The following is a 20454-nucleotide window of genomic DNA, read 5'->3' as shown; positions in this document are numbered from 1 at the left end:
AACATATATCCATAGGCAAACACACTAATAATCAGTAGAAATTAAAATTGCATTAGTACATATTTTTAGTACAGGGTATCCTCATTATGCAGGTATTTATTATCCAATTCCCTACCATTTTGAATTGCAAACATCATCGGAACTTTAAAAGTCACTCAAGACTGATTGATTATAAAATTATTCCTCTTTCAAACAAGACTCCTTTCTTAACATTGTTTTATTCCTTAACATCTTGCAATATTTCTTAGTCAATCTCTTTCCGCTAATAAACATCTGAAAATACTACACAAATACAAAATATACTGATTGAAAATTGGTACTGCAAATCCTGCAAAAATGTGATGATTTTATGAGGCTGTCGAAATGACATTGGGGAGTGCAAGATTCTCATACAAAGGCACTATCAAATGAATATCTGGTAGCATTCGAATGCTAAGCAATTGGAAAGAGAAAAATAAGCAAGAAGAGCTAAAGGAACAGGTGTGCCGAAAGAGAACTATCTGAATATCTTAGGATTATAGAGGCTTTGGGAAAACAAAATGTGCTTTATAATTTGCTAAAAGTGATGAGATATAATCGGGCTTTTATTTTTTAAGAAAATCAATCCTATTCTCAACACTCAAATTTCTAGAGACAATTTAAAAATATATATGTAGATTTATGTGATTTTAGAAAGTTGGTGTTCACTAACTCTCACAAAATAACATGGGCATTATAAAAGCTTTGCCATGTAGAAGTATTTACCTTTACTGCATAATAATGGACTCCATAAGTTGGTAGAGCTTCTACTATTTTCATATACCTATGGAAAATGAATATATAACTTCTTATTAAAATAGAGGACCCTTCTGGGAAAAGTGATTTAAAGAAACACAATTTATATTTACTTTCCTCATTATAACTATGTCTTTGACTAAAGCAGAAATGAAATAACCCACTCTAGTGAGTAATATATTTTACTTTATCCAAATGTTAGGAGGTTGCTAACAATACTTCAATTTCAAAAAGCTATAGGAAATGTTATGTTCTGCATATTAAGATTTCTATGACTTAAAAACATATATCGTAGTATACACTCAAATTGCAAGTATTTTTTAAACTAAGCATCTAATGATGCAAAGCAATAAGAATCAACTTTTGGGTCACGCTCATAATAAGTAAAAAATAAAGCTATTCCATGGATTGATTGTAGTAAACTCTTAGAAATATATACTTAACTCTTAAGTCAAATCTCTTAAAAATATACACTTAAAAAAGGCGAATTTTATTGTATGAAATCCTGATTTTAAAACATATGCTCCCCTCATTAAAGCAATAGTGCTACCATTTGCTATTTTTAATTCGACAAGTATTTACTGTGTACCTCTAAGACTTTATGGCACAGAATAAATTGTGTAAGACTGCCTCTCTGCCTACAAGAAATCGAACTTCTCATTTAATACAAGTGGACTTATTAATGACATTTTGAAGATCAATTGCTCTGGACTTTGTAATCAATAATTTGATCATTTAAAAAACTAAATGGCCTATATGTAAATGAGTATAAGAGTTTAGGTAAATGTGCCCAGATCATGCAGTAGTCACATGGCACACAGCCAGAATTCTAACTAACTGAGTTGAATTTTACAGTCTAAGTCCTTAACTACCAAGTTAGTCTGTTATTTGGAGCCACAACGATAATGACCAGGGGAAATTAAAGGACTCTGCATTTAAGTAAGGACATTTCATAATACGCTTATCAGCCTAATCTAAAAACCTTTAGGGAAATTGTTATTCCTTTTTTTTTTCCAGTTCAGAAAATAGGCACAATGAGTTAAAATGTCAAGGATTCAACTTTAGGACTGCTAACTTCTGCATGTCTTCCTTGAAGATCACAGGTATGCTATGATAAAAGGAGACTAGTGTAAGAGGCAGGAGTATAGGGGAAATCTATACACTGACCAGGGGAATGGCAATTTCCAAGGCTTTATTTCAATTCTCACATGCTCTGAGCTATAGTCAGTAGTTTTTAAAAAAAACTTCTATGGCCATAAAAGTTACTCTATAATTACTATAGCAATAAAGCAACATTAGTTTTTATAATTATAAAATTATAAATTTAGTTTTTATAATTAAAAATTTTTAATGTAGTTTGTGAACTGTTCCTAGTAAATAATGGTAACTCTATAAGCATCTAATGATGCAAAGCAATAAGAATCAACTTTTGGGTCACGCTCATAATAAGTAAAAAATAAAGCTATTCCATGGATTGATTGTAGTAAACTCTTAGAAATATATACTTAACTCTTAAGTCAAATCTATAAGTGTAAAATGCAGAAATATACCACTATGGCCTTTTTTGGTAGCATGAAGAACAGATTATCCAACACCAACATTGTTTGTTCCACCCAAAGTAGAGTCACAAACCAGGCAACCAAACATGGCCTCCAGACAGGTTTTGTTCGGCTCATACTGCATTAAAATTTTCTTAAAACAACTATGCAATGCTTTAAATGGGATTTAACAATCGGAAATTCCAGTTTTTTGGGGGGAAAAAAATCAGGGGATCCTGCAACATTATACTTGAATTCTGAAGTTGAGTAGTCTTGCCTCTACACAGGGCTCAGTAGTTCCCCACAGTCCCTACCATTCCTTATTGCCCCACACTTGGCCCACATTTCTCATTTACCCTTCCTGCCTGCCTGACACTGATGGCATCTGAATTGATTAAACCAATACATGGAATGACCCAAGACATTTTATAATGGTAAGATATTTCTAATCAGATGAGGACTATATACACACAACTATGCTACAGAAATCATTTCAGATGATTTCTACAAACAGAAGACATTAAAAGTATATCTAAGCAAAAAAAAAAAAAAAAAAAGGTACTTACCGAACCACAGCTTGACCCCGAGTCAGACCTTTGATTTTCAAATAATGCTCAATTACTCTGTCCTCACTGTAAAACAATGAAATGAACGTATGGCAAGGTATGATCTGAGATACAGACTCATCCTAAGATTCTCAGGTGGCTACTTGAGAAACATGAGAAGAAAGGCCTTCGACAACTTGTTTGGGAGAGAAGCTGGCTGAATTTTGTTTCTGTAGGACATGGATTCCTGAAGAATGCAAACCTCAGACATTTGACAACCTCATCATAACTTTTAATTTATATTTTATATAACATTTATATAATATATATTAATATTTTTTAAATGATACAATATCAATTTATCAAATGAAAAACTAATGTCCTTTGCCATTGAGGTCAGCAAGTGTTAGTATTAAAGACATTTTCCTTAAATTATTCAGAAAGATTCAGGAAGAACTAAAACTATTTCTGAGTTTGTATTCAATTTAAAATACTCTATTGTCACTACTCAGGGATACATACACTGCTTTAAGAGAAAACCTTTCATTATTATCTTAGGGTTAAACATGCTAACTAGAAAAGGAAGTCCAGCAGCCCTTGACATCATTCAGCCTTTAGACCCTACAATCAGACAGGTAGCTCTTTCAGTCATATCTCAAGTATAAGGTAGAAGAGTAAATGTTTTTACTTCTATATATCTGGTAATCAATGGTTTTTTTTTTTTTCCCTTAAGAAACTATCACTTAACAATGATTCATTTAGAAAGTTCCAGACTCAGTATACAACGTAGGCTCACTACTCACTTCTACTACTTATTTGAGAAATATATTCTAACTTTCATATTAAAGCTATTAATGTTGAACATTTATTTTGTAATCAGTTTTTTTAGTGAAAAGGAAAATCATCTTCAGGACTTGGAGTCTTAAACCAAGGAAATACATTTAAAAGGGAATGTAAGTAATTCAAAGGGGAAAAAAAGTACTCTTCTAGGAAAAATGTTATATGGAAAATGGGTACCATGGATCCATTAAAATACAAACAAATAAAGCAACTCAAAATATACAATAATTTCCAGCCATAGAGAAAACCTCTGGTCATTCAAGTCATTTCTGGTTATTAAGAAAACCTCTGTCCAAGGAAATCTGTATTTTATACCATTTATATTGCACTCTGCTAGATTAAGGCCATATTACACAATGACCGCACATATACTGAGCATCATGCTTACCTAAAAGCACACTTTACAGACCTTTTGCTCACTTGATTGAGAACGCACACAGCTGCTCTTTACAAATGACTACAATCTTGGTACAATGATTTCCAGTGAGCTTTGACAGATCTTTTCACTGAAAGGATCAAGGTCTACTTATGGTTACTCTGACAACATTTGATGGGCAATTGATGTTTTCTTCACTTACATATTTTTTAATTTCCTGAAAAGCATGCAGTTCTCAATAGAGGCTGTGATAATGGGGTCACCTGCTATCTTGCTTTGGCTTACCAGTAAGCAAGGGATGGATGCTCCTGAAGAGTTTTCACTGGAAAGGCTGGTAATGTCTTTAAATCTTTCCTGGCATTTTCATCACTAAAAAGAAGAGTAATATAGTAATGTCAGTCACTGTTACCTAAAGTATTATCCAAGCTAGTCACCAGGTGAAATTTGAAAAATAGCTATAGCACACCAAAATGTTGTCAGCAAATATAAAGCTCTGGTCTCTATCTAGAGATAGTCTTTAATTTGACAACCCTTCAATTCGCCTGATATTTTAAAATTTAAAAAAATCAAAAAATTAAAATACTATTAAGCTGCCTTAATCCCATTTTCCTCACTCTCCTCATAAACTTGCATCAATTTTCATTATATATTTCTGTATGTATCTATATTACATAATTACATAATAATTATTATTATGTACATTCTATATTTTATTTTTACATAGCATTTTTCAAATTTCATTTTACACTTTCTCTACATTTCTATAGCAATCTCATCATTATCTTTAGTGGCTACATAATATTCACCATGTTGGAATACTGGTTATTATACTATTCACATAGTATCACCAATTTTTCAAAATAGATATTATTGCAATTAAAAGGTTTATGTAGACCTATTACTCATCTGTTATTTCCTTACAATTCTCTGGAATAAAATAGACCAAGCTGGCCACCTGCAAAAATCACCGAAATAGAAGATGACTTTGAAACGTGTTTTTAATGAAACTAAAGGTATCACTCAAATTGCATCAAGTGAACTCAGATGTACTTCATGTAAGGTCAGCTATTACCTAACTATAAAATGGCAAAATTCTGGTTGTCAAAAGAGAAGGGTGTGGTCTTCATGGAATTTAACAGAAGGGAGAACAGGTAATTCAACCCAGTCATAGTTGGTACTGCACTGTATGAAAGAAAAATACTCTCTAACTCCTCCAAGTATTTAAGGAAGTAGCCTATGAGGAAACAGACATGACTGTCTAGGGTCTATCAGAGCCTAGGGTAAGTACATTAAAGAGCTATTCAAAATCCTGATCAAACTAGTGTTCATCAAACAGCATATTGGTAACTCTTCGCCTTGTTTCCACCTCCTCATATCTTCACCATAGCTACTCTTTGTTGAGAAGTTACCAAGAGCTGAGGCACCATGCAATGCACTTTTGGGGCATTATTTACCATAGCTCTTCCCATGTGGGAGGTACTATTATTACCCACACCTTACAGGTTAAGAGTGTGAGGTTTAGAGAGACTTAGTCACTTGTTCAATGTCTCACAGCTACTACTCACAGAAGCCAGAAGGCAACCCAGCCTGTTTGGCTTTAAAGGACAAGACCATAACTCTTTGTAGTCTATTACCTGATTCCCCAACAGACTCCCTAGCATGTTCTAGAGACTTGACATAAATATTCTCATTTCTTGCAAGGTATAAAAAGCATAGCTCCCCTTTACCCTCACCCCTAGTTATAAATGAACACATTGAACCAATTAGTTTCAAAACCCATCACTTATGCATTTTTACATTAGCTTCCCTGGAGTTTGCCCCAGTGTGAATTATGATACTAAAGAGATGAACCCCTAACTGGAAGACCAAATATTGAACCTAAGGTGAATCTCTTCCCAAAGCATTCATTCAACACCCATAGATCGACTGTTATAGATCGATTGTTATACGTCAAACTGGGAACCAAGTATGGCCTGTGGACAGGTTTTGTTTGGCCCACATTGTTCTGTGCTGTATTAGAAATTGCTCACTTCTGACACTTGATCAAGTTTGGTGTGAGGGATTCTCCTTCACTGTCTACAGAAGTTTGTTTTCTGGTTCTGGTTTCCAAGTTTCTTCACCATGTCACAGGGGCATGAAGTGAACCCACTGAGCAAACTGTACATAGACTTACTTTCAGTAATAAAAACAGATAGTTAGAGTTGAGTGTCACCTAGCTTGGAGACACTATGATTTGTAGCTGTCAACATTTCATTTCAAAACCAGGTTAGTGGCCCTTTCTAAAGGTGAAAGATCTGGCTTTACAAATTACTACAGGAAATAAAGTCACTTGGATCCTGTTCTTACATAAGGACAAATCTCTCTATTCATTTGAAATCTGAGCAGTACGGCTTAACCATTTTGACAGTCTTGAGAAACTGGTTTGGGCTTCCTGAAAACTAAAATATACCACAACCCCATTTATTCATATTAAAGGTCACCTGTCAACTCTCGGTAATGATATTTATTTTTCTTAATAATTTCTTTTATGCTCTGTCCTTCAAATCTCATTTTCTTCCCACAGAAGTTTGCTTGTCAGTTTATAAAGGGCAAATACATGTGTATGTTCTAAAATAATAGACTAAGTACAACACTTTGTTATTAATCATCACCACAAAACACACATGTGTTATCTTCTGGGTCCATGAGAACTATATGCTATGTTCCAAGAACTCAGCCTAGCATTGACTTATTTCTTGGAATTATAGTTAATTTTGTGGCAATCAAGACCTCACTATAGTAGAAGCTGCTATTTACCATAAACTCATTTATTCACTTAGGAAGTATGTATTAAGTTTATATATTGCATACCTAGCATGTAGAAGAAAGCATCATGTGATAAAGTTACCCATTTTCCTGAACTCCATTGACCAAAACAATAATGTGGTTATCCCTAATGGCGAGGAACACTGGGATATGCGGTCTTTATTTTGGGCAGCCGCATGCCTAGCTACAAATTCCACTCACATAAAAGAAAGGGATATTGGATACTGGGGAAAAAAAAAAAAATCAAACTTCTTTGCTGATAGGGAACCACTACTCAGATCTTAGTAATTTCTGCCATCTGGGAATGTGGATCCTCTATTGATTGCATTTTTTCAAAAATAAGGCAAAATCCTCAAGTTTAATGTAAGATATCTGAATTTTAAATACTGCCTCAACCGAAGACCCAAGCAACCAATCAACTAACCTAGCAGCCAACCAACCAAAGATTAAAACTAAAACACTGTGCGGGCTGTGTAAAACATACCAGCAGACCATCGTTATCATTTTGCAATTTCTGGCATAAACTATTAGTAAAAAATGGATATGGAGATGCCTTCTCAGCTTTCAAATTGGTTTCTAGTTTTAGAAAATTTATTAACAGTGCAAAATTGTCAGTAGCACATGAATAAAAGAGACGTATGAGTAATTTTGATAAATGTGGAATCTGGGCCATAACAAATTTTCACATTCTCAGGAAAGAACACGACCTTATTTCTTTGTATTAGAAAAGGTTCCTCTTGTTCCTCCAAATCTAGTTGTTTGTGCTATTGCAAAGCATCCTTTCCTTATGAACATATAATGTTACTTTCCTATAAGAACCCATTCAATAACTCATTTCAAACAAGCCACTATTGATATTGAGGTGATTGAGCTGTGGACTTAGCTGTAACACTAAATGAGAGAGCACTGGTAGGATTCAAACATGATTGAAACAGGCAGCCTGGCAGAAAAACGGGTTAAACCTTTCAACAAACAGTGCATAAGAGTGCACTGAAATACAAATGGTCAGCAGACAGAAGCAAGTGCTCAGCTTCATAAGTACACAGGGAAATAAATGCACATTAAACCATTAGTGAATCACCATTATGTACCTGACTACCAAACTTTTAAACTCTGACAATACTTAGTTTACATGAAGACACAGGGCAACAGAAATTCCCATCCATTGTTAGTGAGAACATCAGTTGGTATGATCATTTTGGAAATTTGTATATGCTATGATCCAGCAATCCTTCCTTAGGTATATCCTTAGAGAAATTTACACAAAAGAATAATGTTTATAGCGGCATTGTTCACAATAAGACAAATAAAAGAAACAACCTAAATATTCCATAACAGTAGAAATGATAAAACTGTAATGTAAGCATACCATGGAATACCATACAGCAGAGAAAATACAGTATAGCTTCACACACAATGAATCTCACAAATGTTAAGAAACAAGACCCCAAATAACATATACATCATAATCCCATGTACATAGAGTTCGCAAACAAGCAAAATGAAACAAGAGAATCATATATAGGTGATCAAAGTATAAACCAAAACTAGAAAACATGTCATTGTACTTTGGGGGGAAAAAGATTTTATTGCAGGAGGAGGCTGTATGCAGTGGGGAGGCTATACACTGGGTGAGGTTGCAGCAACATTCTTTGCTGGGAGTGGTTATGTTGAAGAGGAATTTGAACTCAAAAACTAATCAGCTCTTTGTTCTGCTTCTGTAGATATGCTTGTTGTATAGGCCTTACTCAAAAGTAAAAAAAACCTCATCCTCCCTTTGGCTTGCTCTGCCTAAGCAACAAATGTAACTACCTATAACCATAGCAACTCCTGCTGCTTCGTAATGCTATGTAACTACCTGTAACTATAGCAACTCCTGCTAGTTCGTAAGGGTCTGAGGACAAATTAACCAATCAGCCCATGCCAAAAATGTTCTATATAAGGAATGTTGCAACTGAGCTTGGGGCTCAGATCTTCAGAGCACTAACTCCTCTGGGACCGCTGGTATAATAAACCTGAGTTCTCCAACTCTCCGAGTGCTGCTTGGTTTCTCGCTGGTCTGATCTTTGCATCTTTTCTGCGACAATGTGGCCATGCATTTTCTAATTTGTTCCTTAAACTACATATATGTTTTATGCATTCTTTATGCATTCACATCACAAACTAGATCAAATATAGCTAATGGGTGGCAGTGAGGGTACTGAGAAGCAAGCTCATTGCCATTGAGAGGGGAAGTGCTGTAATGCCAAAATATTTAACTACCAGGGTGTTAAAACACTGGCACATTATTCTAAAGTTAATCCTGATCATTTTCAGTGTTTAGGACCAAGCAGGATTTTATGTTTGAGCGGACTGACAGTAGCTGAGTACTTATTTGTTCACCCTCTGAAGAAACCTGGTTGGGGAATCTTCCCAGAGTCTGAGGCCACGTGGATCCACTGAGCTTGCATGGGCAGCGAGGTCTGCCTTCAGCACAGAGGACAGGCAAGCAGGGCAGCAAACTAAGATTATATAACTCGGGATCAACCTCAGAATCCAGAGGGAGAGCCTAAATAGCTGGGAGGTGAGCAGGCACAGTTGGGGATGTCTCTGCTTTTACCTAGCAGTAAACGTACTCACCCTGTCTGGACATTCTTGGCCTAATAGCAATGGAAGTGTTATTTTAAATATGCACTTGACCAGAATTGCCAAGAGGGGCTGATTTCTCCAGGTCCTAGCCAGAGAGAATGCCTACAAATGTTAAGGCTTGCTACCCTTTCAGTAACCAAACCAGAAATTGCTTTTATCATTTCAGCAGGAATTCAGGTGTCACAATGAAGAACATGCTTGTGTTTTATCTGATTATATTTTATCTGATTAGGCTGAATCTCTCCATTAGGTATACCAGATTCCTTTTCTGACAGCTTTCTGGAAGGAAGTGGCCCATGACCCACCATTTAGCCACTGCAACAATGTTTCAGGCAATGATTCCTTTTGGCATTCTCAAGCCCCCGTTCATGGCCTGTTGTTTTTCTTTACTGACCTCAAAAACCCTGTAGGAATGTGCCAGCCTCACTCATTTTTGAGAAAACCACATGGTTGGCAGAACCAAGGCCACCCTTTGTGTTTGCTGGAGCACTTGTGTGGAAACAGCCACCCCCAGCAAATGTGTGCACCTGCTTGTAGCTAATTGGGAACTTGCTCACAGTGACAATCAGCCACCTGCCATTCTGAGGCTGGAGGGCATGGGAGTGCTAGCAATTAGCAAACAATGGGTGCTAGCACTTCCTAGAGTAAAGGACTCACTGAGTTCCCTGGAAGATGGTAGCTGTCTATGCTTGGTGTTGGGACAGCCCTAGGTTTTTAAGGTAGTTTGAAAAAAAAAAAAAAAGCCCAAGCCCCAAACTTCCTCCCTTTGTTTTTTGATGCTAAAGCTCTTCCTTACCTGAAATCTAAAGAAAAGGTGCCTAAAAAGCACATATTAATTATAATGACCCAAAGGCAATGAATGTAGAAACTTCACTCACAAAAAAATAAACTAAACCATTTAAAATGTAACCTGGGACTGCAGTCTTCTTTTCATCCACAGGTAAGCATAGCTCAAAATTCATATTTCATAAAAATGCATACACAAATGTAAAAAAAAGCTATGGTTTCTGCCTGTTTGAACACTCAAGATAAAGTCTAACATGTAGCCTAACTATCATCAGAAATTAAATAAAAGGTTGTGAGAAGGGGCCTCTGAGAGCTCTATTTAATGCTGTATTCCAGATTTACTGTCATTGGAAATTGCACTAATTAGCAAATCTGCCATTCTGGTGTTGCCTTGTACAGACTCTGGTGATAAGCCACTTTCTTACCTATGCTTGCTAGAAACCTGTGGTGACTGTCAAATTTTTGCATGATACTGAATCGGACCTGTTAATGATTGTAGCAGTTAGAAAAAGTGTATTTCATGTCTGTTACATGGTGTAACAGGTGCCAGTTTAACTATTAAAGTATTTAACTACTAAAGCATTGGAGCTGGATCCAGTGTTTGAGGATGTCAGCTTGCTTAAACATGTCATATTAAAAAGATATCAGTTACTGTGTATAAACACTAATTTCCTCCACTAATCTACTGGCATTGATCAACAGCTCAGTGATTAGCAGTTCAAGATGTGTTATCAGTTTACTTAGAGCAGTTTTTCACTGGCCAGATTGCCTTCAAATCACCCTTTTTAATGAAAAGAATCACGTTTCTCTCATTTGTCTGGGAATGTGGCCTTCAATGATGAATCTACTTTATTTTCTCCTTGATATATTAACTATAGAGTTCTAACAGTAAATTGCTCTCCACTAATTTGTAGGTAAAGTGATAGTAAACGTAACAAGAGTAAGAGAATACAGTTCGGTTGACCCTTGAACAGCATGGTTGGCACTGTGTGGGTCCACATATATGCAGATTAAAAAAAAAAAAATACCTGTACTGTTTTTGATCTGCCATTAGGAGTCCACGGATGCAGAGGACCGACTATATGTATTGTTCCATGCCATTTTATGTAAGGGACTTGAATGTCCACAGATTTTGGTATCTGCTAGGGGAAGAAGGGTTTTGGAACCAATCCCCATGGACACTGAGGGTAGCTAAGATTTTGGGGAGTCAAAAGGTATACTTGAATTTTGACTGCACGTAGGTGGGGCCGGTGCCCCTAATCTCCACATTGTTCAAGGTTCAACTGTTACCAATGTCCCCTGACCCCTGACCCGCAGTATCAGTATTATCTGTTAGAAATGCAAATTCTTGAACCAGAAGGGCTAAACTGGACCCAGCAATCATTTAACAAATGGCTTGAGAACCATTGAAATAAAATAAAGAATAAACACATCGTAAAACACAAGGAGATTTTCAAAGAAGAGATAGTAATCAACAATTTAAAATAAGAAAGAAAGTCAAGGAGGCTGAGGACAGCCTAGGAGGTTAGTTTCGGAAGACCTGTAGAGGCTGACTAGCAGCGATGCAGTGAGCACTGCCATTCAGTGCCTGAAATAAATGCTTTGAACAACAGCTCACACTCACTGGGCATTACGAGGTGGCAGAAACTGGGCTAACCCTCTCTCTACAGGCATACTATGCTATTATCACTAGCACCCCCATTTCATAGATGTGAAAACTGAGATTTAAGAGATCAATTTAAATTCACGCAGCAAGAAAGTAATGCGACTCCAAACCTCTGCTCTATTTAACCACTTTGCCTAATTCTTCCAGGATTCCTAAAAGAGGACAGAAAATGGGGAAGGAACAGGTAGGGACGAAGGAGAACTCTTTCCTCAGCTTAACTTGGAGCTTCAGAATTTATAATTATAGTGGGCACTGATTGATTCTATTAAAATATTTGTTTCTTGAGTGAGAAAAGGCTGCTTATTAAAACTAGATTAATCTGGAGTAGCCAAAAACTGGATTATACGGCATAAGAGATCTAAACACAGATAATAAGACTGAATATGTATTAACTCTTCAGAGTTTCTTGAAGCAAACCGAAATGACTAGTCTATAGTTATCCCTTAATAGCAAAGATACCAAATTTAGTTCATTTTTTTTTTTTTCTAAAAGGGCTACAAAACCAGACCCCAATCATTTTCGGCACAATTTTAAAACAAGGCATCTAAATTCACCTGAGCCTCACTTCAGGTGAGAAGCCCAACACCCCAACAAAGGCTTCTTAAACCACACAGGCACACCTGATGCCTGATTTTTTATACTGTTTCAAAAAATTCATAGTAAGATCTCTACCCCTGCAAATTATCTGTTACAGGATACCAAGGCCTGGCACCAAAGGGAGAAAATAGAAAACAAGCTGTCACTTTTCATTCATAGTCAATCATATGCAAAGGCAGAAATCTCGGTCTCAAATCCACTCAACGTCTAATGCCGCTGATTATAGCAAATAATTAGTTTAGAAAAAGTGCTTATATACTAGTAATTTCATTATAGCTAAAATATTTTCCCTCCTCATTTTCTACTCCCCAACCAAACCCCAGCCAGGTGCTTAAGTAAGCAGAGTTCATCTGGTCCAACCCCTGAATTCATAGCTGAGGGGAATGAGACTCACAGATGTATGAAGACTTACCAAAGGCCCCGTAGTAAGGTGGTGCTAAATCTAGAGGAGCAGTGGCTGGTTGGCTGGTTATGGGGACTCCAGGTCGGAATAGCAGCAGGGAAGAGGAGGAAGGGGAGAGGAGGAGGGAACTGGAAAGATAAGGTGGAGAGGAGAGAGAGAAGGAGAAGGAGGGGCCAGAAAAGCCAGGCCAGCTGGGCTAGACCTTGCTCTCCTCCCCTCCCCTTCCCTCCCAATCACAGGTCCTTCCATTCTTGGAATTTCCACCCCACCCCTTTAAACATTTCTTGATCATACCTCAAGACAAATCAGATTGTAGTCATTTACAGAGTAGACGGTGAGAACTAAAATACATAAGCCATTTTCCTGGCCTCTGCTGAGGCTAAGGGTGCCCCAATGCTTCCAGGAAAGGGGGAGGGTGGCCCTCTCTTCATCTTGACAAAGCGAAGCTCCTTCACTGGGGTTCAGGTGTAAGCATATATTTCTAGGCTGCTTCTGGTCCCCAGCTCCCTCAGACCTCTCTGCTCTTTCACAGGATAATAATAATAATAATAATAATAATAATAATAATAATAATAAAAAAAACTTGTGGCTTTAAAGGAGACTTTTTCAGGCAAATACTATGTGGCAGACAAGCGCTCACCATTTTACTTACAGGAATTCATTTAATTCTTATAGTGAATCTAGATGTAGGTGAATATTTCTAATATATAGGTAAGGAAATGGAACTGGTACACGGGCAGCCAGGATTTAGATGCAGGCTATTGCAAAGCTTCCATATACTTAGAAACAAATCAAGAGACCAACAAACTCGCTGGCCCTAGACCTATGATTTGCAGTATTAAAGTTTGGACTTAGAACTGGATTCAGTCCCAGGTCTCCATGTTTGAAGGAGTTTTTTAGTGTTAAATAATCTAATCGTTGTAAGCCTTGGTTTCCTCATTACAAAAATAGGGATAGTGACCTCTCTTAGGAAGATGACAATAGACTGCTGTGAAGGCACTTGCCTATGTTCAGTAAATGTGTTCTTTTTTTTTTTTTCTGACTGTACACAAAACCAGACACTGTATTTTACCCAACACTGTATTCCTACCACTCTCAGACCAGGCTGGGGTGGATTATACCACTAAGAATCCTCAGTGAGTGATCTAGGTTAGATCTGCTAGTTTAAATAGATAGGACATACTTATCCTAAAAGAAATATTTGGTGTTTACCTGAAATTTAAGTGGGCATTCTCTATTTTTATTTGCTAAATCTGGCAACTCTAAGGGTTGGGGATAAACCATGTGGGAAAACTTCGAAAGCAACTTGCCAGGTCCCAGGTTGTAAGTAGTTTTAGGATTTGTTCACCAGATTCACAGTAACTGGTAGAAGTTTAGCTATGAAACTTGTTCCTCTAACATCATGACCAATCGATCTGTCTCCTTATCTCAGCACTCTCCTAAAGATGCAAGAAAGCAGCTTGTGTTCTGGGAAACACAGCATCCTCTCAGTTAGAAACTCCTTTGCTATTAAATTTTTGTCTGAGTCCTAACTGGTAACAAAGGACAAATTACTCTGTCCATCTGCATGCTTGATAGGGATCAACTGTCAAAAAAATTTTAAGTCTAAAAATTTCTAATAATAATGAAAATGTGATGAGAGATTTTTCTAAACATAAGCCAGCTCTTTGAGGTTTCCGATTGTGTCTACTTTGAACCTTCAACTCTTTTAGAAGAAACACAATCCATAAGAATAACTCAGGCTGAGAAGTAGGTTAACATGAAAATCTGTAAATATTTAAAATAACAACATTTTACAAATTTATGGAGATAGAAAGTAGAATGGTGGTTGCTAGGAGCTAAGGGAGAGAGAGAATAAAGGAATTGTTTAATGGGCAGAGTTTCAGTTTTGTAAGATAAAGAGTTCTGGAGATTGGTTGCACAACAATGTAAATATATTTAACATTACTGAACTATACACTTAAAAATGGTTAAGATGGTAAATTTCATGTTACGTGTATTTTACCACAATTTTAAAAAGTACCTCTTATACAACTCTAGAGTTAGAGAAAAGGGCACATGGAAGACAACACAATCACACAGAGTGTTTTTCCTACAAAAGAATGTAAAGTCAAAGAAATGTATCCCTCTCCTGGGAAATTTCCTACCAGACAAGTGAAAATTATTTATGGACAACTTAAAGCCCCAAAGATTTATCCCTTCTTCCTGCATGTGTGACTCAATGTGTTCTTCCGGATCATACAAGAACCAGATTAACCACATCAGCCTTTTGAACACAGATAAGACTGAATACATGTTATGTTGTTACTCAGTGTTTTTTGAATCAAACCAAAAGGCACTGAAATATAATCAGCGAGGGATTGTAAAAGTCATCCCGCCAAATGCCATCCTGTAGCTCGGGTAGATTCTGAAAGGTTGCACTTTGAGGAATGGAAGAAGTTCATGTCATGCTACTTTCTACTCATACCAAACACCAAACATGCAAATGTCTTAGCCAGCCATTATCTGAAAAGGCCAACTGGACTGTTTCATTTTAGTACCAAGTAGCAGTGATGGGCATAATGGGCTGGCTCACTCCTAGAGAGGAAAACTGAGAACGCAAATAGGTTCGTAGCTGTTTAAAGATAAAATGGTTTGGGATACTTACAACATACTAGGTACTGAACTAGGCACACGACATGGGTTACTTTAGATAATTCGCACAACAATCCCTTTCCACAGATAAGATTACCATCCCCATTTCACAGATGGAAAAACTGAGGCTTAAGGAGGTGATGAGATTTGCAAAGTGCACACAGTTCCTCAGGGTTAAACTGGGATTAGAATGCAGCGAGACTCCAGGGTCTCAGCTGGTAAGGACATCATAATGTTGTTGCCAGAAACAAGCTACACAGACGTGTCTGGCGTGTAGGTCTAAGAGTTCCTGAAAGTCTAACTGCATTTGTATTATCTTTATCGACCCAGTCCAGTAGATATCATTAACCATCTTTTGGATTTTCTTTTGAAGAATTATCAAATTGTAAAGCAGACTGGCAAGTCAGAGGGTGTGGGTTCAAATCAAAGTTTCACTATGGTGACCGTAAACAAAAAGTCAACCAGATATTCAGTCAGCAAAAATGATTTATTTGGGGGAAAAGAAAGTGCTGCAGTTGGATGTGTGTAGCCATGGTGAGCCACGTGCAAGTCCAGGAGACAAAGAAGAATGAAGTTCTTTTTTTACAGGGGAAGAGGAAGTTAAGGGGAGGGGATGTTATAATCACAAAGTTCTTGGACGGGCCCTTGGACTGACGTAGGGTGTGAGGGCTCCTCCTACAGGTCCTTCTAATTCCTGTCTTGGGTGATGTCTCTGTCATAAATTTTGACAACTCTATGTGGAACAGATATGTGACCTTGATTGCCACGCCTCAGTCTCTACATCTGCAGAATGAGGATCTCAACAGGTATAATTTGTGGAGAAAATGGTATGAAATATATCAGTATCTGGCACCTCGTAGATAATGGTAAAAGCAATGTGCTTAATGGTCATATTGGTGAAGTGAGAGCATGAGCTCTGCCATCAGATAGCCTGGGTTCACATCCCAGCTCCACACTTTACCAGCTGTGTGACTTGGGCAAGTTACTCAACTTATCTGGGCTTTAGTTTCCTCACCTGTAAAATGAGGATAATAATACTGCCTAGTTCATAGAGTTGATACAAGAATTAAGGGACTGGATATTTAGAAAGCTTCTAGAAATGAGTATTTCAGGTGCCAGGCACTGTTCTAACTCCTTCATGTACATTTTCTCTCTTGATTTTCACAACATATGAAGTAGAGGTTATGTTACTCCCCATGCCTCAGACCTCGGAGATCATGGATATTGGAATCAGAAAGGGCTAAGAGGTTCCCAGATATGTATGCAAAAAAGCTGGTTTGTAGAATTTTTTGTGGTTCTACCTTTCCCAACGGAGCTCCTGTTTAGATACCTATGAAAAGACCCTTCTTTTAATGCTCCATTCAACATCCAGGTCTTCTCAAAACCTTAGAGTTTTCTACAGTCAGGATCAGCCATACAATTTGCAAGGCTCAGTGAAAAAAGAAAATGCACAGCCCCATGTTAAAAAAATCATTAAGAATTATTTGATGACAGAAGAGCATCAAACCAAGCATGGGGCCGTCCTGAGCAGGGGGTCCTGTGTGACTGCACAGCTCATGAAGTCAGCCCTGCCCACAGCTTTTTCTCTGGTAGGTTTCCATTGTCTTAATTGCTTCCTTTCTGCCTGCCCAGCCTCTGTGCCTGTGCCCAGAACTGAAAGAGCCTGTTCACAAAGGCACATAGGCCTCTGGGAGCAACCAGTTATGAACGGGGCCGCCCACATGCTGTGGGGGACCACAGGCTCACTGCTCTGGGATGGCAGAGAAAGGCTGTAAGCTTTGATTTGGGAAGTTTCCATTGGGCAAAGTGAGTAGTATTCTACAACTCTTACATTCATTTTGAAAGAGGACTCAGTGCAGGAGATCTGTAAGTCACTGTGCTAAGCTCTGAGTTTTTAAAGAATACAAAATACATTTTAAAATTTATATTTTAATTGTTAATAAATAAAAACACACTGAAAAGCAAAGAAGACAAGCTGTAAACATTTCTATTCTCACCAACCTTAGACAACTGTTTGTCAAGACAACAATAATAATAGCTTAATTTTTTCTGGCCCTACCATAAACCAGGCAGTGTGCAAAGCACTATAACAATGTATTGCACATTTGAAAGTTGCTAGGAGGGTAGATCTTAAATGTTCTCATCACAAGAAAAAAAAATGTAACTATGTATGGTGACAGATGTTAATTAGACTTATTGTAGTGATCATTTCACAGTGTGTACAAATATCTAATCATTATGTTGTACACATGAAACTAATATAATGTTATACATCAATTACACCTCAATAATAAAAAATAAAAAAGAACTGTAATATTCCTATTCACAGATGAGGAAATTGAGGCTTAGAGATGTTCAATAACTTAGCTAATATTGCTCACCAGTGAGAAGTGGAATCTGGAACCAAACTCAGTGTTTCCTAACTTCAGAACCCACTTTACTATAGTCTTTATGGTGGAGAGGTCTGTAGTTGTGCAGAAAAAAAATATTAGAACTTCTAATAAAATTTATTTTTATCCATTCTTTTGAACATGTTACTCTATCTCATTCATTTAGATGTGTTACTCTTCTGTGAATATTTCATAATGTATACAATGTTGGTATAGTTCTACATGTACATAACTGAATAAATAAATTAAATAGTATACATATACTGAAAATGAATGAACAAAAAAATTATGGAGGCCACTGCATGTACTGTGGTGTAACAGTTTTTATACATGTATGATGTGTTTGAATATATTGGTATACATGTTTTGTAATAAAAAGAATGGATAATATGTATACTTTTGTTTTTGTCCACTTCATATATTATAATATCTTCCCATGTCAATAAACATTTACCTATAACAATATTTTTAATGTAAGTACTGGCCTCCTTAAGTAGTAATTTTGATAGGTGAGATCTGATGATTTAGAATAAGGATCTGATATCCATCTTACATTTCTATGCCCTCACCCTACCCCGACTCCAGTGAATGGTAGAATATAATTAAGTACCTGGAAGCCAGGGACTCTTCTTAAAAAATACATCTCTTTTCCCCAAAGCATTGAAAGCAGGGTCTCAAAGAAATACTTGCATATCTTGCTCATAGCATTATTATTCTTAAAAATCGAAAAGTGGAAATAATCCAAATGTCTATCCATGGATGGACTGACAAACAAAATGTGGTATACATGTACAATGGAATATTATTCAGCCTTAAAATATAGGATATTCTGACACATGGTATATCAAGGATTAACCTTGAGGACATTATGCTAACTGAAATGAGCTAATCACAAAAATATAAGTCCTGCATGATTTCACTTATACAAGGTACTTAGAATAGGCAAATTAAGACAGACGGAAAGTAGAATGATGGTTGCCAGAGGCTAGGAAGGAGGGGATGTGTATTATTGTTTAATGGGCACAGAGTTCCAATTTTGTAAAATGAAAAGTTTTGGAGAAAAATGATGGGATGATGGAAATGGTTGCACAACCATATGAATTTACTTAATTCCACTGAACTATACATTTTAAAATGGCTAAGATGGTAAAAACAAAAAACAAACAAAAAACACATCTCACTATAATAGATGGGACTCAGTGGAAATTGGAAGCAAACTCCCAAGTACCGAGTCTCCATTCTGTACCAGGTATCCTGCAACGTGTTTTATCACATTCAATCTTTGTAACAAACCACTTAAAGAAAAGGGACCTTAGGTTCAGATGGCTTGAAACTGGCTCAAGGTCACTCACAAGCAGATGAGGAGGGCTCGTCTCAATGTCACGTCTAAATCCAGAGCCCATGCCTTTCCCCGATGTCTTCTATAAAGGATGTAGAATGACTGTAGTAGCTCAGTAATAAAAAGAATACCACAAATTCAGTTTGCCTCTATCATGGCCCTTGCTTGGTCCAGAGCTTCTCACACTGTAGGTATTTAATCTTCAAGAATGAATGGGGTTGAGCAGTGAGAAAAGGGCAAAGTATTCCAAGGGCACTGATGAGCAAGTGCTCGTTTCCTACCTTCTCACTCTTAAGCTATTTCCTCAAGTGACTAATATTAGACTTGTGGCCACTCCACTGATAACACCACTTACCATGGTGGAGTCTACCGCCTGCTATCCCTCACTGTCTTCTATCAAAGACAACAAGGATCCATGTAGGCCCTTTTACACAAGTATAAGTTAAAATGGTAAATCTGCAGTAGTGGGGGAGATCTGGGGACTGCCAGTCTGGTCTGGTCACTTCTTAGTTCCTCAGCTGTAAAATCAGGGTTCAAATGCATCATTTGGGGAAGCCTAACATTTTATGTTTAAAAGATGAAAAAGTGTCCATTGTATGGGATGAATAATTTCAAACTCAGGGCTTTTGAGAAAAAGCAAGTTCAGAACTTGATGAATGTTTACCCTGCCTAAGAGTTAATGGAATTAAAATCGAGGGGAGTAATGAATCTGGCAGGGAGTACGAAGAACAGACTTCTCCAAACTGCTTATCTTTTAAAGACATTTTGTTACTGAGCTTTTAGCAAATAGATAAACCCACACATTACAAAGTAAAGTCCATAGAACACTGGTTTGTCAAGATGCTCACACATCTGGGATAAATAAGTGTGGGAAACACTGCTTATGTGTCTTCTGGGAGATTCACCACGCATATGAGCAGATTGAAAACTGATTTTAAAAAAACGTGAACTTTTAAATTTTTAACTAGGTATTTCCCATACTTATTTGTTCGTGGTTCTCTATTTGTTTGTATCTTGCTTGTTTTTTCACCATAACAACTCTTAACATTTGGCCAAGCCATTAGAAACTATAATATGGAAATATAGGTATAATGCCACATAAAATCTCTTATCCCCACTTGTAATGTGGGGAT

The 20454-nt window shown here is 37.1% G+C and overlaps 1 protein-coding gene across 5 annotated transcripts in view; it reads right to left on the bottom strand.

The window, feature by feature from the left end:
- Positions 1–20454, bottom strand: part of FRMD4B (FERM domain containing 4B) — a 307013-nt gene that overhangs the window by 32932 nt on the left and 253627 nt on the right. For all 5 annotated transcript variants that reach the window (XM_015593792.2, XM_015593793.2, XM_006917659.3 and 2 more), the window contains 3 exons: positions 4359–4442; positions 2879–2944; positions 745–802 (listed from right to left, as the gene is read on the bottom strand). In XM_015593792.2, coding sequence (XP_015449278.1) covers positions 745–802; positions 2879–2944; positions 4359–4442 — 208 coding nt within the window. The remainder of the gene's footprint in view (positions 1–744; positions 803–2878; positions 2945–4358; positions 4443–20454) is intronic.

This window comes from Pteropus alecto, unplaced genomic scaffold (assembly GCF_000325575.1).
Source record: "Pteropus alecto unplaced genomic scaffold, ASM32557v1 scaffold75, whole genome shotgun sequence".
Taxonomy (NCBI): domain Eukaryota; kingdom Metazoa; phylum Chordata; class Mammalia; order Chiroptera; family Pteropodidae; genus Pteropus; species Pteropus alecto.
Note: the sequence above shows the minus strand (reverse complement) of the source record. Positions and strands in the feature narration are given on the sequence as shown.